This window comes from Coregonus lavaretus, assembly GCF_964263955.1.
Source record: "Coregonus lavaretus genome assembly, chromosome: 30".
Taxonomy (NCBI): domain Eukaryota; kingdom Metazoa; phylum Chordata; class Actinopteri; order Salmoniformes; family Salmonidae; genus Coregonus; species Coregonus lavaretus.
The window spans coordinates 11,664,667-11,689,781 of record NC_140017.1 but is presented as its reverse complement, the minus strand read 5'-3'; the positions used below and the strand labels follow the sequence as shown (position 1 = coordinate 11,689,781).

At 43.9% G+C, this 25,115-nt stretch overlaps 2 protein-coding genes across 2 annotated transcripts; both read left to right on the top strand.

Annotated features, from left to right (window-relative positions):
- Nucleotides 1-973: 973 nt before the first annotated feature.
- Nucleotides 974-10,167, top strand: LOC311105961 (cytochrome P450 2M1). Its single transcript, XM_084148205.1, has 9 exons — nucleotides 974-1,210; nucleotides 2,266-2,428; nucleotides 2,588-2,737; nucleotides 6,453-6,613; nucleotides 6,776-6,952; nucleotides 7,310-7,451; nucleotides 7,656-7,840; nucleotides 8,001-8,142; nucleotides 9,412-10,167. The coding sequence occupies exons 1-9, from the start codon at nucleotides 1,022-1,024 to the stop codon at nucleotides 9,600-9,602; spliced, it is 1,500 nt and encodes a 499-aa protein (XP_084004331.1). The 5' UTR covers nucleotides 974-1,021; the 3' UTR covers nucleotides 9,603-10,167.
- Nucleotides 10,168-16,411: 6,244 nt separating this feature from the next.
- On the top strand, nucleotides 16,412-24,870 carry LOC311105964 (cytochrome P450 2M1-like). The gene is made up of 9 exons (XM_084148208.1): nucleotides 16,412-16,679; nucleotides 20,324-20,486; nucleotides 20,636-20,785; nucleotides 21,046-21,206; nucleotides 22,132-22,308; nucleotides 22,528-22,669; nucleotides 23,020-23,207; nucleotides 23,306-23,447; nucleotides 23,680-24,870. The coding sequence occupies exons 1-9, from the start codon at nucleotides 16,488-16,490 to the stop codon at nucleotides 23,877-23,879; spliced, it is 1,515 nt and encodes a 504-aa protein (XP_084004334.1). The 5' UTR covers nucleotides 16,412-16,487; the 3' UTR covers nucleotides 23,880-24,870.
- The last annotated feature ends 245 nt before the right edge of the window (nucleotides 24,871-25,115 follow it).

Below are 25,115 nucleotides of genomic sequence, written 5' to 3'. Positions count from 1 at the left end.
TAATTTAGCGGTTCTCTTCTGCCTTTAATCTGCCTTTAGTCATTGAGGACATGTATTTCCATTGAGGGGGTTCGTTTATCTGGCCCGCGTTACCCAGGTGGGGGGAGTTTATACCGGGTGAAAAGTGATTGCATTCGTTTTGTAACCGGGCTGCCTCCCGGGCTTGAGCCAGGTACCCCGCTCTGGCCGACAAGAAGTCGGTTCAAAACAAATGTGATGTAGTTAAGCACGTGGTGGAAAAAGTACTCAATTGTCATACTTGAGTAAAAGTAAAGATGTCGTGACAGGCCATTGCCCGGTTCAAACGGCCCATCTTAATAGAACTCAATGTTTGAGCGGTCACTCGGCTATCTTGTCAATATAATGGATCATCTTTGAGGACACTCACAATTGTGCAAACAGAAATGTTCCGTGCTAGAGAGGCAGGTTGAGGTTTCCAGGGTAAGAGTAGTGAAGAAGTTGTCATATGCTGAGGCAGTGAAGAAAGTAGAGGAAGATGGGTCAAGGGGGAGGAGTGGTGAGAGTAGTAGATATGTACCAATACAGAGGGATAGGACAACAAGTGATATATGTTTCAGTAAGATTGGATTTTTAGCATTTATAGCAATGGTTATTAATTGTACTGCAGGGATGGAACGTAAGTCGAAGAAAATTGAGGTTGTGGTGGCAGCTGCAGAGAGGTATTTGGGTGTGCTTGAGACTTGACATCAGAAGAGTTACAGTGAGTGTTAAGTGGTGATGTCCCATCATTTCAGGTTGAGGGCATGAGGTAGGAATGAATATATTTAAATAGCGGAGTAGGGTGGTGTTAATTATTAATAATATTTTTGAATTTATGAGTGTAGTGTTAGATGGTAGGGTATTTCTTTATTTTATTTTTCAAGCAAAATATAAGGGAGTTGTAAACCTGTCAAGTAGGTGGCGGTAATGTAACACATTGGATGCCAACAGCTGTTAAACCTCATCGAATAAGAGTTTCTGTTTACTGGCTAGGTGATCATTGTCCTCGACGCTACTGAAGATGGATTTACTTCATATTTTGCAGACGAACTTTGTGTCTATTGTAATGGGCTTAGTCGTTATTATTTTACTGTGGATGAATCGAGGCAAACAAAGCAGCTCACGTTTGCCGCCCGGTCCTGCACCGATTCCTCTGCTCGGTAACTTGTTACAAATGGATGTGAAGGCGCCTTACAAGCTCTACATGGAGGTCAGTCAAATCCTTGCGGTAGATCACTGTAAAGTTATTTAGAAAATATGCAGAATCAGGGTGTAGAATGGAATATAATTACTTTTCCACAGAACTTGGCAAAAATATTAAATATTTGCATTTATACAAGCTAAATGTAGGCTAGATTATTATTGTTTTACATTATTATTTTCTGTGTTGGTTATTGGAGCAACAACGCGGTTCATTATTCTCATGTGACTGCGTTTTATACAGTTACTAGCATACTGTAAGTTATTTAATTGCTCACTCAGTAGTCATCCAAAGTATACTACATGCATGCATATGAGAACTGAAAAACGATATCTCTATCACCTCAGTAGCAAGGATATCTGCTTGTTTGTGCTGTCGAAGTTTCTGGTGTCTTGGTTTTCTCGTCTTAGTTGTCACACAGCGTGCTCAAACACATAGCCTTTGTGCATTTACTACTACTACTACTACTACTACTACTACTACTACTACTACTACTACTACTACTACTACTACTATTACTGTGAAATGCAGTGAGGAAAATGAAGTACAATTCACATCTTGCAAAAGTTTGACTTTTTGTGTAATGTGAGGTCATGATAATGTAGGTTAACTTTTGGTTGAACAGATTTTTGGTTGCCATATACTTGTTAATTATTTACTAGTTAACCATCCTTTACAGACTTTGCCCTTCTAAGCAAATTATTGCTATCTCTGAGGCTTCCAATGCCAAACAGAGTAGACAGACATGTCCTGGTTGATTATATTACTATGGAAAAGGTGCTTCTGTAGAATATATTTGGGAACATAAAATAACATGTATTACAAACGTATTTGTACACATTTTCGATATCTAAGGGAGTATAATGTACTCTATCAAATTTCCACTGCATCCTTGGCTCTCTTGGGTCTCTCCACCACTTATCCAAAGGAATAGCAAGGCCACAATAATTTCACTTCCATGTCATACATCCCAGGACTGTCAGCAGTGCTCCATATAAACCTGGGATCTGAAACATCACTATGCTTATCCCCTAACTATAACTCTATTCTTCTTCTCTCCTCAGCTCAGTAAGAAGTATGGCTCAGTGTTTACTGTATGGCTGGGCTCCAAACCTGTAGTGGTGGTCTCTGGCTATCAGGCTATCAAGGATGCGTTTGTCAACCAAGGAGAAGAGTTCAGTGGCAGAGCCAACTACCCCGTGATCATGGCAATCTCTAATGGATATGGTGGGTGGTTTTTAAATGGGAGTGGGTGGGTGTCATTGACCTTGCCACAGTCAGTCTGTGTGGAAATTGACAACTTAGCAGGTAACTGTTGTCACAATAGGTTTTGTTATGCTCTTCTAATTCTACATCTTTGTGCTTCTGTCCAACTCTTTTCTGTAGGGGTGTTGGTGAGCAGTGGGAAGAGATCTAAAGATCTTCGCAGGTTCTCCCTGATGACCCTGAAAAACTTTGGGATGGGGCACAGGAGCATCGAAGAACGGGTCCAAGAAGAGGCTAAGATGTTGGTGAAAGCCTTAAGTGAATATGGAGGTAGGTTGTTTTTCTTAGTATTTTTATAGCATTTGAAATATATTTTATAATAACTTTATGGGCAATATTACCCAGGTTGTTGGAATGTGAGAAACTGAAGATAAATGGTTTATTGCAGAATATAGTAATAGTAAAACCCAGGGGTGTACTGGGTATTTTGTTGTTTATTTAACTAGGCAAGTCAGTTAAGAACAAATTCTTATTTCCAATGACAACCTACCAAAAGGCAAAAGGCCTCCTGCGGGGACGGGGGCTGGGATTAAAAATATAGGACAAAACACACATCACGACGAGAAACACAACAACACTACATAAAGTGAGACCTAAGACGACAACATAGCAACAAAACTTGACAACATGGTAGCAACACAACAAGGCAGCAGCACAACATGGTAGCAACACAAATCATGGTACAAACATTATTGGGCACAGACAACAGCACAAGGGCAAGAAGGTAGAGGCAACAATGCATCACGTGAAGCAGCCACAACTGTCAGTAAGAGTGTCCATGATTGAGTCTTTGAATGAAGATGGAGATTAAACTGTCCAGTTTGAGTGTTTTTTGCAGCTCGTTCCAGTTGCTAGCTGCAGTGAACTGAAAAGAGGAGCGACCCAGGGATGTGTGTGCTTTGGGGACCTTTAACAGAATGTGACTGGCAGAAAGGGTGTTGTATGTGGAGGATGAGGGCTGCAGTAGGTATCTCAGATAGGGGGGAGTGAGACCTAAGAGGGTTTTATAAATAAGCATCAACCAGTGGGTCTTGCGACGGATATACAGAGATGACCAGTTTACAGAGGAGTATAGAGTGCAGTGATGTGTCCTATAAGGAGCATTGGTGGCAAATCTGATGGCCGAATGGTAGAGAACATCTAGCCGCTCGAGAGAACCCTTACCTGCCAATCTATAAATGACATCTCGGTAGTCTAGCATGGGTAGGATGGTCATCTTTTTATTATAGTAAAGACATGTAATTTAAATGTAAACATTACCTTTTAGTGCTGAGCGGTTAGTGCTGTTTGAGGTCGTTTCGGTTAGATTATTATGACATGCCATACTCTTTTTGTCCAGACAGCATCAGATACATGGGCTACACATACAGTTGAAGTCAGAAGTTTACATACACTTAGGTCATTAAAACTAGTTTTTCAACCACTCCACAAATTTCTTGTTAACAAACTATAGTTTTGGCAAGTCGGTTAGGACATCTACTTTGTGCATGACACAAGTCATTTTTCCAACAATTGTTTACAGACAGAATATTTCACTTATAATTCACTGTATCACAATTCCAGTGGGTCAGAAGTTTACATACACTAAGTTGACTGTGCCTTTAAACAGGTTGGAAAATTCCAGAAAAGTATGTCATGGCTTTAGAAGCTTCTGATAGGCTAATTGACATCATTTGAGTCAATTTGAGGTGTAGCTGTGGATGTATTTCAAGGCCTACCTTCAAACTCAGTGCCTCTTTGCTTGACATCATGGGAAAATCAAAAGAAATCAGCCAAGACCTCAGAAAAGAAATTGTAGACCTCCACAAGTCTGGTTCATCCTTGGGAGCAATTTCCAAACGCCAGAAAGTACCACGTTCATCTGTACAAACAATAGTACGCAAGTATAAACACCATGGTACCACGCAGCCGTCATACCGCTCAGGAAGGAGTCTCCTAGAGATGAACGTACTTTGGTGCGAAAAGTGCAAATCAATCCCAGAACAACAGCAAAGGACCTTGTGAAGATGCTGGAGGAAACAAGTACAAAAGTATCTATATCCACAATAAAACAAGTCCTACATTGACATAACTTTAAAGGCCGCTCAGCAAGGAAGAAGCCACTACTCCAAAACCGCCGTTAAAAAGCCAGACTACGGTTTGCAACTGCACATGGGGACAAAGATCGTACTTTTTGGAGGAATGTCCTCTGGTCTGATGAAACAAAAAATAGAACTGTTTGGCCATAATGACCATCGTTATGTTTGGAGGAAAAAGGGGGTTGCTTGCAAGCCGGAGAACACCATCCCAACCGTGAAGCACAGGGGTGGCAGCATCATGCTGTGGGGGTGCTTTGCTGCAGGAGGGACTGGTGCACTTCACAAAATAGATGGCATCATGAGGAAGGACAATTATGTGGATATATTGAAGCAACATCTCAAGACATCAGTCAGGAAGTTAAAGCTTGGTCGCAAATGGGTCTTCCAAATGGAAAATGTTACATTTACATTTACGTCATTTAGCAGACGCTCTTATCCAGAGCGACTTACAAATAGGTGCATTCACCTTATAGCCAGTGGGATAACCACTTTACAAATTTTATTTTATTATTTTTATTTTTTTGGGGGGGGGGGCATCACAAAGCCCTGACCTCAAGCCTATAGAAAATGTGTGGGCAGAACTGAAAAATCGTGTGTGAGCAATGAGGCCTACAAACCTGACCAACTTATTGTGGGAAGCTTGTGGAAGGCTACCTGAAACATTTGACTCAAGTTAAACAATTTAAAGTCAATGCTACCAAATACTAATTGAGTGTAGGTAATTTAGGTAAGAATTTGTTAAAATTAAATATTTGTGTTTTCTCTGCCCTGCTTTAAAAGTGCCTCCATTGCTGCAGCTTAATTTAAATGAAAGTTAAGTTTGCAATTATATCGCATGAAACAATGCACAGGAACTCTGTCAGGGTGGAATAGTCCATTATTATGAACCAGTCCATGGGTGATTAATGACACTTGTTTCTACTATTATGAGAAAGTTGTATTTATATTGATATGAAATATATGTATGGAAATAAGTTATTGGTCTATTATGAATTGTTACTCTGCTGTATGGGTTCATTTTGGAAGCATTTTTTTGTCAACAATGTGGCCTCATTAACTTGGGCACAGCGGCCAGGCAAACCCCCCCCCCCTCCCCATTTCCCTTGCAACTTTAAAGCTTCCTGCAGATTTTGCTACTTCTGAACCAACCTGCTGATGCAAGACAGAATGAGAGCAACGAGTTGAGCAGCCCACAACAGCGGGGTTGGGTGGGGGGGGCCTCGAGCGGAGCATGGGGGGTGGGTTTGCCTGGCCGCTGTGCCCAAGTTAATGAGGCCACATTGTTGACAAAACAATGCTTCCAAAATGTATCCATACAGCCGAGTAACAATTCATAATTTATTATGTTCAGTATGAAAATGTTTGCACTCACTAACTGTAAGTCGCTCTGGATAAGAGCGTCTGCTAAATGACTAAAAATGTAATTATGCACAGCTCACTAGTGAGGCCCCTTGATGATGTGAGCCCTGAGGCAATTATCTCTTCTGCATAATGGTAAGTCCGCCACTGGTAAAACCTCCCCAGAACAAAACCAGACAGAGCACATTGCCAAGACCTGCCACTCCCTCCAGGACCCTAGGGATGAATTCCAAGGGAGATTTAATATTTTGTTTTGTGATCAGTGTAACTGAGAACTGGGGCGGGGTGAATGTTTTAACAGATCAGGAAGTAACTGTATACATTATTCTCAGTATTATCTTCACCAAGCTTTTCACACTAAACATGTAATTGAAAAGGTGCCGTTTTATTTTAAAAGACATGGAAAATCTAGTGTTTAATTCAAAGGTAGTTGTTGCTTCTCACAGCTATTTCTAAAAGTTTCACTATCACAATATTATACTGCATATGGATAACCAATCATGTATTTAAAGGTATATTTTTGTGCTTGCCTTCCTTCTCTGGTCTAGATTCAGTTGTCAATCCCAAAGAATTGCTTTGCAATTCTGTTGGCAATGTGATCTGCTCCATAGTCTTTGGGCACAGGTTTGAAAATGATGACCCAATGTTTCAACTCATCCAAAAGGCTGTTGATTACTACTTTCATGTCCTAAGCAGCCCTATAGGAGCGGTACAGTAACTTTTCAGTTCATCTCTTTTCATAAAATCTTCAATTGCTCTCAACACCCTAACTTGTGCTAAATTGAAGCTCTATCACAGTAATTGCACAAAAAGGCCTTGGGCTGGCCAATCCATTGTTTCCAGTAACAAAAAACCCTCCCCTTTCTTTCAGATGTACAACATGTTCCCTAGAATCGTTTGGTGCTTTCCAGGCAAACACCATGAGATGTTTGCTATCGTAAACAAGGCCAAAGATTACATACAAGGGCAAGCAGAAATCCGTCTTAAAACCCTGGACACCTCTGACCCTCAGGACTTCATCGAGGCCTTCCTGGTTAAAATGCTCGAGGTAGAAAACGCGGCATGATCCTCACATTGGAGGTTGAACCTCTTACACATTATGAAAATATGGAATGTGGCTGGAATTAAGATACCATCCATGTCCACTTATGTTTGGCTATCAAGACTGAATAGACAAATGAGAAACCCATCTCTGGTTTTCCAATGTATTTAGTGGCAATAAGTATGTGGCGATGGCATCAACTAGCCACCAGATGTCTATGTATTCTTGCATAGCTGATGTTAGCGGCCCATCTCTGGGTCGCTAACATCAGCTATGCTCCAAGAATGTGGCGATGGCATCAACTAGCCACCAGATGTCGCTGTTCACTTGTATAACTGATGGCGATTTATTCTCTTCTCTTAGGAGAAGGATAATCCCAACACTGAGTTTAACTATGAGAACATGGTGATGACTGCATGGAGCCTGTTTGCTGCTGGAACAGAAACCACATCATCCACCCTAAAACACTCATTTCTGATGATGATGAAGCACCCTCACATTCAAGGTACCCTATCTACCCAAGTCTTTATCGATTGCATCCAAGTCTCCTATACCTATTTGATAACACTGTAATCCAAAAATAATAATCTTGTACTATAAATTGTTTGAAATGTGTTATTACAATGTAGTTACATGTAATAACTCTAACAACAATCCATACATGGTATCAGTGCAACATAATGTAAAGTGTGACCTAAATCTTCTTAAGAGAGAGTTCAGAAGGAGATAGACGAGGTGATTGGCTCAAGAGTGCCCACGGTTGACGACAGAGTTAAAATGCCCTACACGGACGCTGTCATTCACGAAGTCCAGAGATACATGGACCTCAGTCCCACCTCTGTCCCCCACAAAGTGATCAGAGATACAGAGTTCTATAACTACCACATTCCAGAGGTGACCACAATTCATGTAACTGTAGCAACACTGAATGTTACATTTCACCATATCTTGTTTGACGTGGTGGAACTGTTGTTCAAAAAAGATGATTTACATTTTACTAATCAACATGCAGTTTCCATAGCAAGTGAATGGTGTTATTTTGTCATTTTTTCAGGGTACCATGGTCCTGCCTCTGCTGTCCTCTGTGCTTGCTGATCCCAAACTGTTTAAGAACCCAGATGAGTTTGACCCAGAGAACTTCCTGGATGAAAATGGATGCTTCAAGAAAAATGATGGATTCTTCGCTTTTGGAGTAGGTAAGATCATGCTCCAAGTAATTTGTGGATTGTGAGTTCTAGCGGTCTAAGCCTGATATTACGTCTTCTATACAGGATTAGTTAATGTTTGATATTGTGAGCTGCATAAGGATTTGGAGGATGAGGACATTCCATGTATTTATTTCTGTCAATGGTGGGTGCCAGAAGGTATGCGTGCCAAGATAGCTGGGGGGCCACTGGTGCTAATCTTAGAAGGAGTACGTGATGGAATATCCTGACTAGGGTGCAAGACGATACCATATAGGGTGATGCGATTGTGGTGAGGAGTGACACTCAATAATGGTTGGCAACTGTTGGATAGAATTAGCTTGCAAACAGGTATATAAGCTAAGAGATTTCCTTTGTTCAGGAGTTCAGATAGAAAACGGCACGTGGGTGGCCCATTGCTATGTGAACCCGGTACCGCAATATTAAATACTTTGAATCAACTCTCCATGTAAGTGTGTTGTGGAAATTCAACGCTATACTTTATTAACAATCAAAGTACATACAGAGTTTTTGTTGAATCAAGACTTACTTTATTGAATTTCAATAAAAGGAAGCTGGTCTCTCCCTCTCCATCTTATATAGTGCCCTCCACACACCCTAGCTTTAAAATCCCTCCCTCTTCAATTTCCCGCTCTTTTATTGCTTCCCCCACTCCCTTTGTCTATGGTGGCGGCTAAATTCGACTTTCATTCAGTTCAGAATCAATAGTAATACCCTCAATCAATCCCTTATCTTGCAAAAACACTAATGTTTAGTTTAAACTCTGTTCAACCCTGGTGCCGCTCTTTATCACTTTGTTTGAGGAGAGAGACAAAAGGCCACAGGATTAAGTTCTTGCCTAGCCACAGAGAATGTTAACTATATGTTCATGATTAACTCAGTTTTATCTCGTAGTCCACTAAAAAATGTGTTTAAGTATCTTCTTGCATACTGAATTACTTGATGCCAGAGAAACTCATCATAACAAAGCTACTGCCTCTCTGGAGCACATGTACTTTGTTCCGCTGCCAGCATGGGTTTGAATCTGACCCACTGCTTTTCAGCACACTCTCCTAATAACTTTCCTGTATCTCTCTATCCTATCCACAAAAAACATGAAAAGATATGAGAGGATTGGGGCTGCCCTAGCCTGGTGGAACCAGCCTGATCCACCAGCCTAGGACTCCCCCACTCATAAAAAAAAAACAAAAAAAAAAACAGTTCAATTCAGTTATAGGCTCAGCTGACTGACAATGACCTCTCCTTTCTCTTGTTCCTCAGGGAAGCGGGTGTGTCTGGGAGAGGCTCTGGCCAGAGTGGAGCTCTTTCTCTTCTTTACCTCCCTCCTGCAGCGCTTCACTTTCACCGGCACCAAACCTCCAGAGGAGATCAACATCGAACCAGCGTGCTCCAGCTTTGGCCGCATGCCGCCTTCCTATGATTGCTACATCAAACTCAGGGCTGAGGAGTGACCACTCTACTGTGGAGCAGCCACAGGCTGAGCTTCACAGGCAGCTGCTTGTCATTGTACAGTAACCATAGCCTTAAATTGACCACCTTTTTTTCTTGTAGACAACTATAGACAGGGGTTAGTGAGTTGTATATCTTGCTATTATCCTCTGGTAGGATCTCTGAGGTATGGCTTGTTATTTCAAGATTAATTTCTGTCCACAAATGTATTTTTTTAAACTTGTTTTTGGTCAGGTTTCAAGGATTCCCTTCAGAGATGTTGGTTACCATATCTCTATATTGTTGATCACATTCCCCTGCTTTGTACCCTTGTAAAATAGGAAAAAATGTCAGCGCAGGTCAATAAGTTAGGATTAAGTTCTCTATTCAAATGTTATGGTGAGAGGACAAAGTTTCTGGTGGTAAAATGTAAGCAACTGAAATTGGTATTGTTTTGTAGGTTGCTGCGCGGTTAGGACTGGGGGTCACAATATGTTATTCTGCTTTTGTATTCAACATGATTGATGTATTGTAACAACATTTGGTTGTCACTTTTGCTTCAACTAATAAATAGTAATGCACATTTCAGCCAGATCACCACAATATATTTTGTGCGTCCAGACCTGTCATTTAAAAGCGAGCTCTGTTTGGATTACTTGGCTCACATATAACTGTCATATTGGCAGTGTAGACATATCAGTGTAGATCTATCATATCTGTTCCACAGATAGGTCTGTTACGGTGACCGTATTACCGCCACACTGGCAGTCACGAGTCATGATGGCAGTCAAATACCATGTGACCATTTAGTCACAGTAAATAGGCTTCTCCAAGCTCTGATGCTGCTGATGGTCATTAGTAGCCTACCAAACTTGCTAACTGCCTGGTACTCCGCACTCTATTCTCCCTCTAATCACTCTGACATCAATGTAAATGTAATCAAATCTAATCAAACACATGAGCGCCCATGTTGTGCAACTATCTATTATTTTATTTTTTTTACCCAATTGTGATCTTGTCTCATCGCTGCAACTCCCCAACAGGCTCGGGAAAGGCGAAGGTCGAGTCATGAGTCCTCTGAGACATGACCTGCCAAACGTGCTTCTTAAGAGCCAGCCGCACCAATGTGTCGGAGGAAACACCGTCCAACTGACCGCCGAAGTCAGCCTGCAGGTGCCTCTGGCCCGCCACAAGGAGTCGCTAGAGCGCAATGAGCCAAGTAAAGCCCCCCTGGCAAAACCCTCTCCTAACCCGAATGACTCTGGGCCAATTGTGCGCCGCCCTATGGGCCTCCCGGTCACGGCCGGTTGTGACAGTCTGGGATCGAACCCGGGTCTGTAGTGACTCCTCAAGCACTGCGATGCATTGCCTTCGACTGCTGCGCCACTCGGGAGGCCGCGCAACATTTCTATAGGCTATGCAATTGCGTGAGAACAGAGTGATGGCCTCTACTAAAAAGAGGAGGATCCCATCAGCTTTCTATAGGCTAGGCCTACTATATTTATTTCTCAACCTTCCTAATATTAAGCACATTGCTTCTCTTTTTAAAACAGGGTTGTAGCCTAGCTGGCTGGCATGAAAATGAACCACGGGAAATGTGTCCTCCATTCGCTATTTAAGTTCATTGATGACATTTTTTCTGCTGCCCCTGTTTCGAGAACGGTGCATGATAATGGTCCATTCTAAATCAAAACAAATTTCACACACATTTAGTGCATATGTAAATATTAAATCAAGAATAGTGTGATGGGTGACAATATTAGCCTATCACTTGAATGATATATTGTCATTTGTGAATGATACCCAGCTTAAGGCAAACAGTGCATGCTTTTCCTTTTGGAGACTTTTTCAAATCATAGTCACACTCCTCATGTAGCCTCACCTATATGTTTTGAAACTAAAGTGGCCAAATAATCCATGACGGCGTAGTGTGTTACCAATGGTTTTCTTTGAGACTGTGGTCCCAGCTCTCTTCAGGTCATTGACCAGGTCCTGCCGTGTAGTTCTGGGCTGATCCCTCACCTTCCTCATGATCATTGATGCCCCACGAGGTGAGATCTTGCATGGAACCCCAGACCGAGAGTGATTGACCGTCATCTTGAACTTCTTCCATTTTCTAATAATTGCACCAACAGTTGTTGCCTTCTCACCAAGCTGCTTGCCTATTGTCCTGTAGCCCATCCCACCCTTGTGCAGGTCTACAATTTTATCCCTGATGTCCTTACACAGCTCTCTGGTCTTGGCCATTGTGGAGAGGTTGGAGTCTGTTTGATTGAGTGTGTGAACAGGTGTCTTTTATACAGGTAACGAGTTCAAACCGGTGCAGTTAATACAGGGAATGAGTGGAGAACAGAAGGGCTTCTTAAAGAAAAACTAACAGGTCTGTGAGAGCTGGAATTCTTACTGGTTGGTAGGTGATCAAATACTTATGTCATGCAATAAAATGCAAATTAATTACTTGAAAATCATACAATGTGATTTTCTGGATTTTTGTTTTAGATTCCATCTCTCACAGTTGAAGTGTACCTATGATACAAAATTACAGACCTCTACATGCTTTGTAAGTAGGAAAACCTGCAAAATCGGCAGTGTATCAAATACTTGTTCTCCCCACTGTATACCCAATACACACAAATCTAAGTAAGGAATGAATTGAGAATATATACAGTACCAGTCAAAATTTTGGACACACCTACTCATTCAAGTATTTTTCTTTATTTGTACTGTTTTCTACATTGTAGAATAACAGTGAACACATCAAAACTATGAAATAACACGTATGGAATCATGTAGTAACCAAAAAAGTGTTAAACAAATCAAAATATATTTTATTTTATCTACAACATTCGCAGAGTACGACCCTACCTTACACAGAAAGCGGCACAGGTCCTAATCCAGGCACTTGTCATCTCCCGTCTGGATTACTGCAACTCGCTGTTGGCTGGGCTCCCTGCCTGTGCCATTAAACCCCTACAATTGATCCAGAACGCTGCAGCCCGTCTGGTGTTCAACCTTCCCAACTTTTCTCATGTCACTCCGCTCCTCCGCACACTCCACTGACATCCAGTTGAAGCCTGCATCTACTACAAAACCATGGTGCTCTCTTACGGAGCTGTGAGGGGAACGGCACCTCCTTACCTTCAGGCTCTGATCAGACCCTACACCCAAACGAGGGCACTACGTTCATCCATCTCTGGCCTGCTAGCCCCCCTACCTCTACGGAAGCACAGTTCCCGCTCAGCCCAGTCAAAACTATTCGCTGCTCTGGCACCCCAATGGTGGGACAAGCTCCCTCACGACGCCAGGACAGCGGAGTCTGGCTCTCATGAGGATCGCCACAGGAATGGAAGACCCAGAGTTACCTCTGCTGCAGAGGATAAGTTCATTAAAGTTACCAGCTTCAGAAATTGCAGCCCAAATAAATGCTTCACAGAGTTCAACTCACAAACACATCTCAACATCAACTGTTCAGAGGGGACTGTGTGAATCAGGCCTTCAGGCCTTCGAATTGCTGCAAAGAAACCACTACTAAAGTACACCAATAAGAAAAAGAGACCTGCTTGGGCTAAGAAACACGAGCAATGGACATTAGACCAGTGGAAATGTGTCCTTTGGTCTGGAGTCCAAATTTGAGATTTTTGGTTCCAACCGCCGTGTCTTTGTGAGACGCTGTGTGGGTGAACGGATGATCTCCGCATGTGTATTTCCCACCGTAAAGCATGGAGGAGGAGGTGTGATGGTGTGGGGGTGCTTTGCTGGTGACACTGTTGGTGATTTATTTAGAATTCAAGGCACACTTAACCAGCATGGCTACCACAGCATTCTGCAGCGATACGCCATCCCATCTGGTTTGCGCTTAGTGGGACTATCATTTGTTTTTCAACAGAACAATGACCCAACACACCTCCAGGCTATGTAAGGGCTATTTGACCAAGAAGGAGAGTGATGGAGGGTTGCATCAGATGACCTGGCCTCCACAATCCCCCGACCTCAACCCAATTGAGATGGTTTGGGATGAGTTGGACCGCAGAGTGAAGGAAAAGCAGCCAACAAGTGCTCAGCATATGTGGGAACTCCTTCAAGACTGTTGGAAAAGCATTCCAGGTGAAGCTGGTTGAGAAAATGCCAAGAGTGTGCAAAGCTGTCATCAAGGCAAAGGGTGGCTACTTTGAAGAATCTGAAAAATAAAATATATTTTGATTTGTTTAACCCTTTTTTGGTTACTACATAATTCCATATGTGTTATTTCATAATCAGGAGGCTGTTACTGGACTATTTGTGGTTGGGTCTGGCTGAAGCGCAGCTGGGTCACACAGCAAGACAATGATCCAAAACACATAATCAAGTCTACATGAAAATGGTTTCAAAGCAACACATCTTTAGTTTTGGAATGGCCTAATCAAAGTCCAGACCTAATTCCAATTGAAATGTTGTGGCAGGACTTGAAAAGAGCACTTCATGCTTGAAAACCCACAAATGTTGCTGAGTTAAAGCAGTTCTGCATGCAAGAGTGGGCCAAAATTCCTCCACAGCAATGTGAGAGACTGATCAACAACTACAGGAAACATTTGGTTGCAGTCATTGCAGCTAAAGGTGGCACAACCAGTTATTGAGTGTAAGGGGGCAATTACTTTTTCACACAGGGGAATTGGGTGTTGCATAACTTTGTTAATTAAATAAAATAAGTATATATTTTGTTATTTGTAAACTCATGTTCCCTTTATCTAATATTAGGTTTTGGTGAAGATCTGATAACATTCAGTATAAAAAATATGCAAAAATAGAGAAAATCAGAAAGGGGCCAATTACTTTTTCACAGCACTGTAAGTGAAACTGACAAGAGAATAGACTGGTTAGCTGACAATGTCATGAAAACAATGCGCACTTCAACAATCTAAGCCAACCCCGCCCAGTACCCTGCCCTGAACTTAGTCACTCTAAGTAGCCGGATACCACCCGGTACTTTACTCTGCACCTTCGAGACTGCTGCCCTATATATATATAGTAATTTAACACTGGTGATTTTAATTATGTTTACATACTATTTTACCCGCTTCATATATAAATACTGTAGTCTAGTCAAGGCTCCTATATCCTATATAACTACTACTGTACACACCTTTTCTATTCATATACTGTCCATAATCTCTATACACACCATCATATACATATATATTTATATTCTGGAGTCTGATATTGCTCATTCTGATATTTCTTAATTCCTTTATTTAAATTTTTTGGATCTGTGTGTATTGTTTTGTATTGTTAGGTTTTACTGCACTGTTGGAGCTAGAAACACAAGCATTTTGCTGCACCTGCGATAACATCTGCAAAATATGTGTACGCAACCAATAAAATTAGATTTGAACTCATCTATTGTGCAGGTATTTTCTTCAATGATTTTGTCTGCATAAAATGTTTAGAAAACAGTTATACAAGTCATCTGTTAAAATAGGCTACATACAGTGCAGGAGGGTGTACATACTTTTTGGGACAAGTCTTTCTTGTTCAAACATTCCAACCACAGTTTACCTGTAGCAGCTTGTACTAGCTTTCATGTGGTCTTTCTCACTCTGCCTACATAGCTAAGAGTAACTGCCACACTGCTCTGACACACCATAGTCCTCAAGTGACTTGAACATGGATTTACTACATGTATTGCAGACTAACAAAAAAATACACCCCCCCCCCCCCCCCCCCCACGAAAAATGATATTCAATTAAGCATTTATAAAAGGCAAAAGTTTAAGTTTGTTCCACCTGAGCGAGTCTGAACACAAGTCAGTGTCACGTTCGTTGAAGGACGGGTGCGTACATGTTTATTGAACTTAATAAACAACACGACAAAACAACAACGGAAACAAAACGTGAAGTCCAAGGTAGTACAGAACAACAAACCTTACACGGAACAAGATCCCACAACTAGACAGTGCCAATAGGCTGGACTAGACCCCGGTGGAGCGGACTGCTCTGGCTCCGGAGTGGCGCAGCTGACCGGAGCTGGATCAGGCACCGGTGGAGCGGACTGCTCTGGCTCCGGAGTGGAGCAGCTGACCGGAGCTGGATCAGGCACCGGTGGAGCGGACTGCTCTGGCTCCGGAGTGGAACAGCTGACCGGAACTGGATCAGGCACCGGTGGAGCGGACTGCTCTGGCTCCGGAGTGGAGCAGCTGACCGGTGCCGGGCCAGGCACCGGTGGAACAGGCACGGGTCGTGCCGGACTGGACAAACGCACCACTGGTGTGGTTCGAGGAGCCGGAACAGGCCGGCCCGGACTGGCGACGCGCACCACTGGCTTGGTGCGAGGAGCAGGAACAGGCCGGGCCGGACTGGCGACGCGCACCACTGGCTTGGTGCGAGGAGCAGGAACAGGCCGGGCCGGACTGGCGACGCGCACCACTGGCTTGGTGCGAGGAGCAGGAACAGGCCGGGCCGGGCCGGGCCGGGCTTTCCCTGCTCCTCGCACCAAGCCAGTGGTGCGCGTCGCCAGTCCGGCCCGATTTTTTGGATCTGTGTGTATTGTTTTGTATTGTTAGGTTTTACTGCACTGTTGGAGCGACCAACATAAGCATTTCGCTGCACCTGCGATAACATCTGCAAAATATGTGTACGCAACCACTAAAATTAGATTTGAACTCATCTATTGTGCAGGTATTTTCTTCAATGATTTTGTCTGCATAAAATATTTAGAAAACAGTTATACAAGTCATCTGTTAAAATAGGCTACATACAGTGCAGGAGGGTGTACATACTTTTTGGGACAAGTCTTTCTTGTTCAAACATTCCTTTAATTATAGTTACCTGTAGCAGCTTGTACTAGCTTTCATGTGGTCTTTCTCACTCTGCCTACATAGCTAAGAGTAACTGCCACACTGCTCTGACACACCATAGTCCTCAAGTGACTTAAACATGGATTTACTACATGTATTGCAGACTAACATTTTGTCCGTAATAATGGCCATAGTGGTTATTATTTTACTTTGGAAGTACATGGGGAAACAGAGCAGCTATGGACATTTGCCACCGGGTCCTTCACTGATTCCTCTTCTTGGTAACTTGTTACAAATTGATATGAAACGACCGGACAAGTCCTTCATGGAGGTCAGTTAAAAGCCAAAATCTGTTTGATTTTCTCAAAGTCAAAGATGGAGCTATGGATGCAAGCACTGCAGTCATAGATCAATATGATAGTTTTAATAATTTGAAGCTACAGAATACATTGTTTGCAGGGTTGGGGAGTAACTGATTACATGTACTGTCATCAGTTACATGTTATGTGATTACAAAAAACTGTTACTGTTACCACCCAAAATATTGTAATCAGATTAGAGATACTTTAGAAAAATGAGTTGATGTGTTAATTACCCCCACCCCCCCCCCCCCCCCCTGCCCCCCCCCGAAAAAGCAAAAGTTTAAGTTTGTTCCACCTGAGTGAGTCTGAACACAAGTCAGTGTCACGTTCGTTGAAGAACGGGTCAGACCAAGGCGCAGCGTGATATGCGTACATGTTTATTGAACTTAACAAACAACACGACAAAACAACAAAGGAAACGAAACGTGAAGTCCAAGGTAGTACAGAACAACAAACCTTACACGGAACAAGATCCCACAACTAGACAGTGCCAATAGGCTGCCTAAGTATTGTCCCCAATCAGAGACAACGAGCGACAGCTGCCTCTGATTGGGAACCACACCGGCCAACAAAGAACTAAACATACTAGATCGACAACATAGGAAAAGCACAACAAGGAATATACACACCCTGACTCAACATATAAGCGTCCCCTGAGTCAGGGCGTGACAGTCAGATATTTTTTTATATTGCCTCATAAGGGGAAAGTAATCCAAAAGTAACTGAAAGTAATCAGATTATGTTACTGAGTTTGGGTATTCCAAAAGTTACGTGTAACACTCTGGCTCCGGGACTAATGGATTTGAGCCAGGGTGTATTTGTTTTGTTGGGTATTTGTTGTGGGGTTGGTTGTAAGGGTGTATTCGGTTGGTTGTGTTTTGGGTGTGTTAATTGTGGTGTCGTGTGACTCCCAATCGGAGGTAACGAGTGTCAGCTGTCGGCTCGTTATCTCTGATTGGGAGCCATATTTATCTGAATGTTTTCCTGTGGGCATTGTGGGTTTTTGTTCCTGTTTAGTCTTTGTCACTATTGGACTTCACATTCGTCGCTTTGGTTTGTTGTTTTTGGTTGCTTTAAGTAATAAAGTCAACATGTTCTTTTCACTCGCTGCGCCTTGGTCTCCTTCACTCCTCGACGAACGTGACAGAAAAACCCACCAAAGAAAGACCAAGCAGCGTGTCCAGGAGCAAGGAGACTGGACATGGGAGGAGGCACCGGGCAAGGAGATAGAGAGGCTGGCGATGGCCCAGGTGGGCACATCGTGGTCCTGGGAGGACATGCTCGGAGGCAAGGGACCTTGGGGAAGGATCAAGGCCCTGGCGAGAGAGGAGCAACGGCGGCAGCAGGGCCATCGTCGGAGGGTCGTGAGTCAACCCCAGAAAATTTTTAGGGGGGGGCACACGGCATGGACGACGGGGCTGACGGAGGAGAAAAGGGGGAGTATCCAGGAGGCCACCAGGCCAGGGGTACACCGCCCTGTATGTCCTGTGCGGATGCCTCACACAGAGTGTGTGAGGGTAGGCATTCAGCCAGGACGGGTGGTGTCCGCTGTTCGCTCCAGGCCTCCTATCCGTCTCCACAGCCCGGTCCGGCCTGTTCCTGCCACCCGCACCAAGTCTACGGTGTGCGTCGCCAGCCCGGTCCGGCCTGTTCCTGCCACCCGCACCAAGTCTACGGTGTGCGTCGCCAGCCCGGTCCGGCCTGTTCCTGCCACCCGCACCAAGTCTACGGTGCGCGTCGCCAGCCCGGTCCGGCCTGTTCCTGCCACCCGCACCAAGTCTACGGTGTGCGTCGCCAGCCCGGTCCGGCCTGTTCCTGCCACCCGCACCAAGTCTACGGTGCGCGTCGCCAGCCCGGTCCGGCCTGTTCCTGCCACCCGCACCAAGTCTACGGTGCGCGTCGCCCGGCCAGAGTCTGCCGTCTGCCCAACGGCGCCTGAACTGCCCGTCTGCCCAACGGCGCCTGAACTGCCCGTCTGCCCAACGGCGCCTGAACTGCCCGTCTGCCCAACGGCGCTTGAACTGCCCGTCTGCCCAACGGCGCCTGAACTGCCTGTCTGCCCAACGCCGTCTGAACTGTCCGTCTGCCAAGCACTGCATAAGCCGCCCGTCTGCCATGAGCCTTCAGAGCCGTCCGCAAGACCGGAGCCGCTAAAGCCTTCCGCCAGACAGGATCAGCCAGAGCCTTCCGCCAGACAGGATCAGCCAGAGCCTTCCGCCAGACAGGATCAGCCAGAGCCTTCCGCCAGACAGGATCAGTCAGAGCCTTCCGCCAGACAGGATCAGCCAGAGCCTTCCGCCAGACAGGATCAGCCAGAGCCTTCCGCCAGACCGGATCAGCCAGAGCCTTCCGCCAGACAGGATCAGCCAGAGCCTTCGGCCAGACAGGATCAGCCAGAGCCTTCGGCCAGACAGGATCAGCCAGATCCGTCAGCCTGCCATGAGCAGCCAGATTCGTCAGCCAGCCATGAGCAGCCAGATCCGTCGGCCAGCCATGAGCAGCCAGATCCGTCGGCCAGCCATGAGCAGCCAGATCCGTCGGCCAGCCATGAGCAGCCAGATCCGTCGGCCAGCCATGAGCAGCCAGATCCGTCGGCCAGCCATGAGCAGCCAGATCCGTCAGCCAGCCATGAGCAGCCAGATCCTTCAGCCAGCCATGAGCCGTTCAGCCAGGATCCGCCAGAGCCGTCCAGCCAGGATCCGCCAGAGCCAGCCAGCCAGGATCCGCCATTGAGTCCGGTGCTGTCCCTTAGCCCGGTGCTGCCCCTTATCCTGGTGCTGCCCCTTAGTCCGGTACTGCCCCTTAGTCCGGTGCTGCCCCTTAGCCAGGTGCTGTCCCTTAGCCCGGTGCTGCCCCTAAATCCAGGTGGAGTAAGTTGGAGGGTGGTCATGTGGAGGAGGCTAGGGAAGCGGGTGGTGACTAAGGTGGGGTGGGGACCACGACCAGGGCCAGAACCGCCACCGTGGACAGACGCCCACCCAGACCCTCCCCGAGACTGTATGCTGGTGCGCCCGGAGTGCGCACCTTTAGGGGGGGGTACTGTAACACTCTGGCTCCGGGACTAATGGATTTGAGCCAGGGTGTATTTGTTTTGTTGGGTATTTGTTGTGGGGTTGGTTGTAAGGGTGTATTCGGTTGGTTGTGTTTTGGGTGTGTTAATTGTGGTGTCGTGTGACTCCCAATCGGAGGTAACGAGTGTCAGCTGTCGGCTCGTTATCTCTGATTGGGAGCCATATTTATCTGAATGTTTTCCTGTGGGCATTGTGGGTTTTTGTTCCTGTTTAGTCTTTGTCACTATTGGACTTCACATTCGTCGCTTTGGTTTGTTGTTTTTGGTTGCTTTAAGTAATAAAGTCAACATGTTATTTTCACTCGCTGCGCCTTGGTCTCCTTCACTCCTCGACGAACGTGACATTACGTTACTGATTATAATTTTGGACAGGTAACTAGCGACATTTAGAAAGTAATCTACCCAACCCTGATCGTTTAGAGACAATGGAATAAAACAGCCTTATTTGGGGTTATGAGGGGATAAGAAAGTTGTACTAAGTTCATGAAGCAGTTATAAGTTATATTCTTCAAGAATCAATGGGTTCCTCTCATCTGTTATCAGCTCAGTAAGAAATATGGCTCAGTGTTTACTGTGTGGCTGGGCCCCAAACCTGTAGTGGTGGTCTCTGGCTATCAGGCCATCAAGGAAGCTCTGGTAGACCAAGGAGAAGAGTTCAATGGAAGAGCCAACCCTGCCATTACCCTGAAACTCCTTAACGAACACGGTGAGTGAAATGAATGGAAGAGGGATGGTGTGAGATACATGTGTCATAGTCAATCTGGGTGGAAATGGACTTTGCTTAGAAGAGGGAACTAATGTGTTATGTTCATCCTATCTGTCTGTGCCTCTGTCCTGTTGTACTCATCAATCTAGGGGTGGGATCAAGTAATGGGCAGAGATGGGAAACTCTTCGCAGCTTCTCCTTGATGTCCCTGAAAAACCAAGGAATAGGATGCAGGAGCCTTGAGGAGATAGTCCAAGAGGAAGCTAAGAGTCTAGTGAAAGCCTTCAGTGAATATGGAGGTATGTTGTTTTTGTCTGTGACATCTGTTTGTGTGTGTGCATCACAGGCTGCTGAGGGGAGGACGGCTCATAGTAATGGCTGGAACAGACTTAATGGAATGGTATCAAAGACATGGAAACCATGTGTTTGATGTATTTGATACCATTCCACTGATTCCGCTCCAGCCATTACCACGAGCCCGTCCTCCCCAATTAAGGTGCCACCAACCTCCTGTGGTGTGCAGGCATGAGTGTTTATGCTTGTCTGCCGTCTCTTCCAGATTCCACTGTCAACCCCAAAGAACTCCTGTTCCATTCTATCATCAACCTATTCTGGTCCATAGTCTTTGGGCGCAGATTTGAATACAACGACCCAGAGTTTCATATCCTCTACAAGCCTGTCTATACATACTTCGACATGCTAAAAAGCAAAGTGTCAATGGTATGGTAGCACATACAGTGCCTTCAGAAAGTATTCATACTTCCTGACTTCTTCCACATTTAGTTGTGTTACAGCCTGAAGACATTAAATATCTTTTGAGCATGGTGACGTTATTAATTACACTTTGGATGGTGTATCAGTACACCCAGTCACTACAAAGATACAGGTGTCCTTCCTAACTCAGTTGCCGGAGAGGAAGGAAACCGCTTAGCGATTTCACTTTTTAAAAAAATTATTGGTTGTATTGATACACAATCTAAAGCCTAATTAATAACTTTCCATGGTCAAGGAGATATTCAGTGTCTGTTTATTTTTATTTTTTAAATCTACCAATCGGTGCCCTTTTTTGCGAGGCATTGGAAAAGCCCCCTGGTGTTTGTGGTTAAATCTGTTCTTGAAAAACACTACTCAACTGAGAGACCTTACAGATAATTGTATGTGTGGGTTACAGAGATGGTGTAGTCATTCAAAAAATCATGTTAACCCCTATTATTGTACATGCAACTTATTATATGATTTGTTAGGCAAATTTGGACTCCTGAACATAATAAGGCTTGCCATAACATAACTTGTATAACCAATACATTTTATTCTTTATTTTTTATTAATATGTAAAAATGTATAGAATGTTCTTTTCACTTTGAGGTATTTTGTGTAGATCAGTGACAAAGAAATCACAATTATACCTATTTCAATCCTACTTTGTAATGCAACAAAATGTGAAATAATCCAAGGGGGGTGAATACTTATGATATGCACTGTATGCCTGATATTTATCTATACCAGCTTTTCCAAAGCATGGCTTGATTGTGTCTTATAAGCTTGCCTGCCAAAATGGATAATGATAACAAAAGTACATGGGTCACCATTAGAATATAACAACCATCCTTTCCTTCCCATGTTTCCTATGTTCCGCCTCTTCCAGCTGTACAACATTTCCCCCAGAATTGTTGAGTGCTTTCCAGGAAAACACCATGAGCTGTTTAAGGCCATAGACAAGGCCAAAGCTTACATACGAGAGGAAGCAGATCGTCGTCTTAAAAGCCTGGACACCTCTAACCCCCAGGACTACTTCGATGTATTCCTGGTTAGAATGCTGGAGGTAAAACAGTGATTGATTCCTGGAATTGGATGTTGAACCTCTTACGTTATCAAAATAATGTAATAGCACCAACTTGCCACCAGAAGGCACTGTTTTCCTAAATATATGATAAATGATTACTTGGGTTCGAATCTTTTTGCAAAAGTTAACTTTCTCATAAACTTTCTCACAAATCTCTTATCAGTGTATGGTTTAGAGGTATCTTCCAACTTTCCTTAGGAGAAAGATCAGCCCGGGACTGAATTCAACTATGACAACTTGTTTCCGTGTGTGTGGGATCTGTTTGCTGCCGGCACAGAGACCCAGTCCTCCACCCTGTCACACGCCTGTCTGATGATGATCAAGTACCCTGACATCCAAGGTATCCTCTCTTCTATATCACTGTTATTGAAGTTATACTCATTTATTGCAAATATATAGCAAATAGTAATGCAACCCAATTTAATGGGCCAGTTTCCAGGACGCAGATTAAACCTATTCCTGGACTAAAAAGCACTATAATGAATGGAGATTACCTATTGAACATTTGAATTTGGGTCTGGAAAACCAGCCAAACAAGAGCTGCAACAGAGAGTTTACATTACATACCATGTAAGCAGCACATACATGCTGGCATTTCTTTATTCTCAATACACTATAAACACTGTATATAAACATAAATGACAGAATGCAAATGCTATGAAGGTCTATGACTGTGTCTCTCTTCCTCAGAGAAAGTTCAAGAGGAGATAGACGAGGTGATTGGCTCGAACAGAGTCCCCACCGTTGACGACAGACATAAGATGCCCTACACGAATGCTGTCATCCACGAAATCCAGAGAAGTATGAGTCTTGCTCCCACTGCTGTCCCTCACCAAATGACCCGAGACACCACGTTCCACAACTACCACATCCCAAAGGTGACCACTATTTCTGCAAATGTATCCCAAACGTCTATTATTTTTGCTTGTTAAACTGCCAATTGTTTTATGTAAGTGCTCTTTTGTTATTCTTCCAGGGTACCACAGTGTTTCCACTGTTGTCCTCTGTGCTGTTTGACCCCAAACTGTTTAAGAACCCAGATGAGTTTGACCCAGAGAACTTCCTGGATGAAAATGGACGCTTTAAGGAAAACAACGGATTTCTTGCTTTTGGACTGGGTAAGATTACGTTACAAGTGGCTAATAAAAGAATGAGAATGTGAAAACAAGAACCACGCCGTAGTAGCTCTCAGAGAAAAAGCCTCAACATCATCACACAATATAGTTACACATTGCTTACATCTTGTTTTATATGTTTTGCATATCAAACAAGGCCAATGTGTAGGTTTCAGTCCCAGGATTGCAGGTTGACTGCTGAAGGTAACCTCTCTCCTCTCCCACTGTCCCTCAGGGAAGCGGTCCTGCCTGGGAGATGGAATGGGGATTCCCAGGATGGTACTCTTCCTGTTCTTTATTTCCCTTCTTCAGCGCTTCACCTTCAGGGGCACCAAACCTCCGGAGGAAATTGACGCCAGTGTAGTATCCTACTTCGTTGGTCGCCTGGCGCGCCCCTACACCTGCTATGTCAAACTCAGGACACCAAATATTTAATTGATCAAACAGCTTTTAATCTTGATGAAATTCAATGTGATTTATTTTCTGAATAAGGAGTCTCAACAGCAAAGTTGTCATGTCATGTTATTAGATACAAAAAACAATAGACAAATACTTAAACTGGCAGATTAATTTAATTTAAATTACTTGTGAAAAATAACAAACATGAAAAGTGAATAAAGGTAGTGTCCATTCATGTCACAGTCTTATACAGTATGTGAGATTTACTGCTGATCTTTCTACTGTAATCTCCCTGTGATGATAACATATTCACACAGAGTTAAATATAATTTGAGTCTCAGTGAACCCAGTTTACCTGTTGACAGGTATATAGAACATGTGGAATCAAGTCAGAAGGACATGTCTGTTTATGTAACACGTTCCACCCCTGCCACAATGGACCCAATGTATTATGGGTCCAGGGTGACAGTAAAGTGCTAACTCACTGCATGGTTCTAACGTAGGCATCCACTGAATCCACCTCCCTCACAGCACAGCACAACTCTAACACATACTACATGTAGCAATGCTAACTAACCATTTTCTATTGAAAAGTCCATGTCTGACATAAGCAGTTTTACTAAATGTTTTGTAATGTTGGCCTAAGAAATTCCAAAGGCTACATGTGCTGTTGCCAAAGGTATACTATACAAGAAGATATTTGTGAAGTGCAACGCTCAGTTTGTGAATGCTGTTTCAGGGGTTGTGAGGTTCAGCCAAGCCACTTTGGAAATAAAGATAATAGCACACACACACACACACACACACACACACACACACTTAGAGTAATGATCTATGCCACCAGAGGCATCTCTGTCAAGCACCAGTAATGACCCTAGTAGGAATACTGCTAGTGAAAAAATGTATGTTATTTTGTATGACATACTACATTTTGATGACACTGAGAGATGAATGGTGGACATGCTTGGGTAATGGGTTGACCCCATTTGGAGTGAATGGTCAGACAGAAATACAAAGCTACCTCATTACTCCATTGGTATGTGTGAAGATGGGGCCTCTGTGTATGTGGTTTAGAGGAGCTATTTCAAAAGGGAAGTTGGAAATTGCCTGGTTTAATTGCCTACAGAACCACTGTTCAACTGGTGGATAGCCATTAGGTTTAATGTGACCCTCAAGAAGAGACTAATGACAAACAGTAAAATGAGTTGAGGGTTCTGGATGCTCAGACAGATCGATACACACAGAGTAGTCAAGCTATATCTGGAGAAGTTA

Coding starts and splice junctions, on each gene's coding strand:
- LOC311105961 (XM_084148205.1), top strand. CDS start 1,022: ATGGATTTACTTCATATTTTGCAGACGAACTTTGTGTCTATTGTAATG. Junction 2,738..6,452: donor AGCCTTAAGTGAATATGGAG/GTAGGTTGTTTT, acceptor TCTCTGGTCTAG/ATTCAGTTGTCAATCCCAAA. Junction 7,452..7,655: donor GAAGCACCCTCACATTCAAG/GTACCCTATCTA, acceptor AATCTTCTTAAG/AGAGAGTTCAGAAGGAGATA.
- LOC311105964 (XM_084148208.1), top strand. CDS start 16,488: ATGGATTTACTACATGTATTGCAGACTAACATTTTGTCCGTAATAATG. Junction 16,680..20,323: donor CGGACAAGTCCTTCATGGAG/GTCAGTTAAAAG, acceptor ATCTGTTATCAG/CTCAGTAAGAAATATGGCTC. Junction 20,786..21,045: donor AGCCTTCAGTGAATATGGAG/GTATGTTGTTTT, acceptor CGTCTCTTCCAG/ATTCCACTGTCAACCCCAAA.